The sequence below is a fragment of the Mandrillus leucophaeus genome, unplaced genomic scaffold, assembly GCF_000951045.1.
Source record: "Mandrillus leucophaeus isolate KB7577 unplaced genomic scaffold, Mleu.le_1.0 Scaffold164, whole genome shotgun sequence".
Taxonomy (NCBI): Eukaryota; Metazoa; Chordata; class Mammalia; order Primates; family Cercopithecidae; genus Mandrillus; species Mandrillus leucophaeus.
In genome coordinates this window covers 347,878-351,230 of record NW_012101632.1, presented here as the reverse complement: position 1 = coordinate 351,230, position 3,353 = coordinate 347,878, and the positions used below count along the sequence as shown (strand labels likewise).

Sequence of the window (3,353 nt, the reverse complement as noted above, 5' to 3'; positions counted from 1 at the left end):
TGGAGTGCAGTGGCGCGATCTCCACTGACTGCAACCTCCGCCTCCTGGGTTCAAGCAATTCTCCTGCCTCAGCCTCCTGAGTAGCTGGGATTACAGGCGCGCACCACCATGCCCGGCTAATTTTTGTATTTTTAGTAGAGATGGGGTTTTGCCGTGTTGGCCAGGCTGGTCTCGAACTCCTGACCTCAGGTGATCCACTCACCTCAGCCTCCCAAAGTTCTGGGATTACAGGTGTGAGCCACTGCGCCCAGCCCAGAAGATGTTTTTTAAAGAGATGGAATCCTGCTCTGTTGCCCAGGCTGGAGTGCAATGGCACCAGCGTGGCTCATGGTAGCCTCAGCTCCTGGGCTCAAATGATCCTCCCACCTCAGCCTTCTGAGTAGCTGGGACTACAGGTGCACACCACCATGCCAGCTAGATATTTGAGCACAAGAGTGAAATGATTAAAACTTTGATTTTGGGGAGGGGTGCTTCGGAGGTGTCGCTGAGTACCTAAGTTAGATAATGGAATAGAATGAAGAGGAGGAGTGGGTCAGGAGGGAGGTTGAGCTGCCAAGTTCTTCATGTCCTGATTTGATGTCTCTGACAAGAAGGAGGCGGCAGAAGATGGTTCTAAAAGTTTACGTTCAGTGAACACAAGTGCCATTTGGGACCAGGGATGGAGGTTGGGGGCAGGATCAATGGACAAATGAGTTTGTGAAACCCATGGAGTGCCTAACAGAGCTGGGAATGCAGAACTGGGATTTGGGAGTCCCTAAGACTCACACAAGATGTGGGAGTGAGAGTTGAAGATCCAGAAGTGGATGAGGCTGCCCGACCTCAGGTTCTGAGCGGGTCTGACAGGTTCAAGTTTCCAGGCAGCCAGGGGTTCACCTTTAAAGCACCAACTTGAAACTCAAAAACCTGTTTGAATTCAAATGTGGGTTGTGTGCGCTTCCACAGTTTAATTTCCGGAGCAGAAACGCACTGTGTAAGCGTCTTGGTTCGGATTTTGGTTTGTTTGGTTTTGATTTCTGATAACCAAAGCCTGTTATTAGCTGGCCTCAGCTACTGTAGAAGATTGTGCAGTGATGCTGTCAGACCTCAGATGACCACACACGGTGCCAGGAGTTCCTGTGTCTGCCACTTGGTTTGCCTCTTCCCCCACTGGCAGCTGCCTGCCTGCCAGGAATCGGCTCTGCTTCTCATTTGTGATTTTAGATCAGAAACAAGCTCCCTGGGGGTGGCTGGAATTTTGGTCAGACCTTGAGTGAGACATAGAGGGTAAGAGTGCCTTTGAATAACGGGAGTGATTGCCAATTGCGGGGCTCACAGGAGCGATTGCCGGATGTGGGGCCGGGTCACTTTCACCCCATCACTTTCCTAACTGTTCCAAGCTGAAATGCCCAGGGCCAGCTGCTACTTTGCTGCCTGTTCTTCTGATTAGCCTGGTATGAAACAGTGATTCTCAAACTGTTTGATATCAAAATCATCTGGGGAAAATGGCAAAAATGCCAAGGCCTAAGCCCCATCCCGCTTCCAGGAGCCTAGTCTTGGGTGGGCTTCATTAGCTCAGCAGGTGGCTCTGATACACACCTAGGCTGGAGAAACGGTATAAGATACTGGAGCCCAAGATGACAGATCTGACTCGCCTAGGAGGGTTGGAGCCTTTCCCCATGTACATAACCCCTTCCCCCTCTTGTTAGGCGCTACTCATCCTGCCTGAGGCTCCAGCCACAAGTTTGCTGCCTGGATGAACCTTCCCTGATTCCCCACCCCTGCAGGGAGTTGATCGCCGCACCCTTGTCTGCCCTCTTGCACAAGGGGCCTCTGTGACAGTGTTCTCTCTGCCCCTAATGCATCTCATTACCTGTCTCCTCCAGAGCCAGCAGGGATCTTCCTGCAGCCTCAGTTACCGGGAGGCCTGTTGCTAGGCACTCAGTGTGTTCATAGTTTGTAAAGCTGCAGGTTGGAGGTAAGGCTGCTATTACCAGTCCAGCTGCCTGATGGAGTCCAGCTTGTTCCTCATCTTTCAGGAGGGTTTTGAAGTGCCCTGAGTATCACAGCCTCTACAGGCGTAAATTCTCCCCATTTGAAAGTGGACCTTTGGAATGAAGGTCCTGAATTCTTCCAGAATGAGACTGATACAAATACAATGATTGTATCTGGCTTTGGCAACTGCAGTAAAAAGAGGCCAAGTGCAATATTTTTACAGGATACCACGTGAATCCTTTTCATGCTCATTTCGTCCTAAGAGTCCTTTCTCTGTGCCTCTTTTTTAGAACAATGCTAAAGTAGCCGTGCTAGGGGCCTCTGGAGGCATCGGGCAGCCGCTTTCACTTCTCCTGAAGAACAGCCCCTTGGTGAGCCGCCTGACCCTCTATGATATCGCGCACACACCCGGAGTGGCCGCAGATCTGAGCCACATCGAGACCAAAGCCGTTGTGAAAGGTACTGGGCGCGTGACCCTGGAGACTTGCCTCCTGTCCCCAGTAGGCCAGGATCTGAGTTTTCAGTAAGATTCTTAGATGAAACTAAATGTTTAGAGACCTGGGGTTTCTCTGTTTGTTTTAAATTTAACTTTTACAAGTGATTACACCCTGTTGGACTTGGGTCTGTAAAAATTGAAATAGCAGTGTCTTTTAGAAACGTGAGGTACCCTAATCATCCCATTTTCTACTTTTTCTGATTTGAAAAGTTGTATGAAGATGGGGAAGAGGGAAGTGTCGGCAACCTGTGGTGAGGATTTGGGGACAGTAAGGTGGTGGTCCCAGCTGCGGGCTGCCTTCCCTCTACCCCAGCGTTGTCTTGCCAGCTTCTCAAAAAGCACGGCCTCTTTGGGAAACCTGCCCGTCCGTGGAAGGCAGTGTCGGATATTCAGTAAATGTTGTCGGGAAATGATTCACTGGACTCAGTGCAGCGGCTCATGCCTATAATCCCAGCACTTTGGGAGGCCAAGTCAGGAGGATTACTTGAGTCCAGGAGTTCAAGATCAGTCCAGGCAACATGGCGAGACCCCTATCTCGACAAAAAGTACAACTAGCCAGGCGTGATAGTGCGTACCTGTCATCCCAGCTACTTGGGAGGCTAAGGTAGGAGGATTACTTGAGCCCAGGAGGTTGAGGCTACAGTGAGCCCTGATTGCACCACTGCACTTCAGCCTAGGTGAGAGAGTGAGACCCTGTCTCAAAAATAATATTATCCATAAATATATATATTTATATATGCTGTTTATTTAAACTTCACAATGTATCAACATTTTTGCATGTCACCAAATTCTTTTTTTTTTTTTTTTTTTTTTTTTGAGACAGAGTATCTTGCTCTGTCTCCCAGATGGAATACAGTGGCACAATCTTGGCTTACTGCAACCTCCC

The 3,353-nt window shown here is 49.5% G+C and overlaps 1 protein-coding gene across 5 annotated transcripts in view; it reads left to right on the top strand.

The window, feature by feature from the left end:
• Positions 1–3,353, top strand: part of MDH2 (malate dehydrogenase 2, NAD (mitochondrial)) — a 20,408-nt gene that overhangs the window by 5,002 nt on the left and 12,053 nt on the right. For 4 of the 5 annotated variants that reach the window (XM_011976312.1, XM_011976310.1, XM_011976311.1 and 1 more), the window contains exon 2: positions 2,262–2,430. The exons of the other annotated variant lie outside the window; for it this stretch is intronic. In XM_011976312.1, the coding sequence (XP_011831702.1) occupies positions 2,262–2,430 (169 nt within the window). The remainder of the gene's footprint in view (positions 1–2,261; positions 2,431–3,353) is intronic. 5 annotated transcript variants of the gene reach the window in all.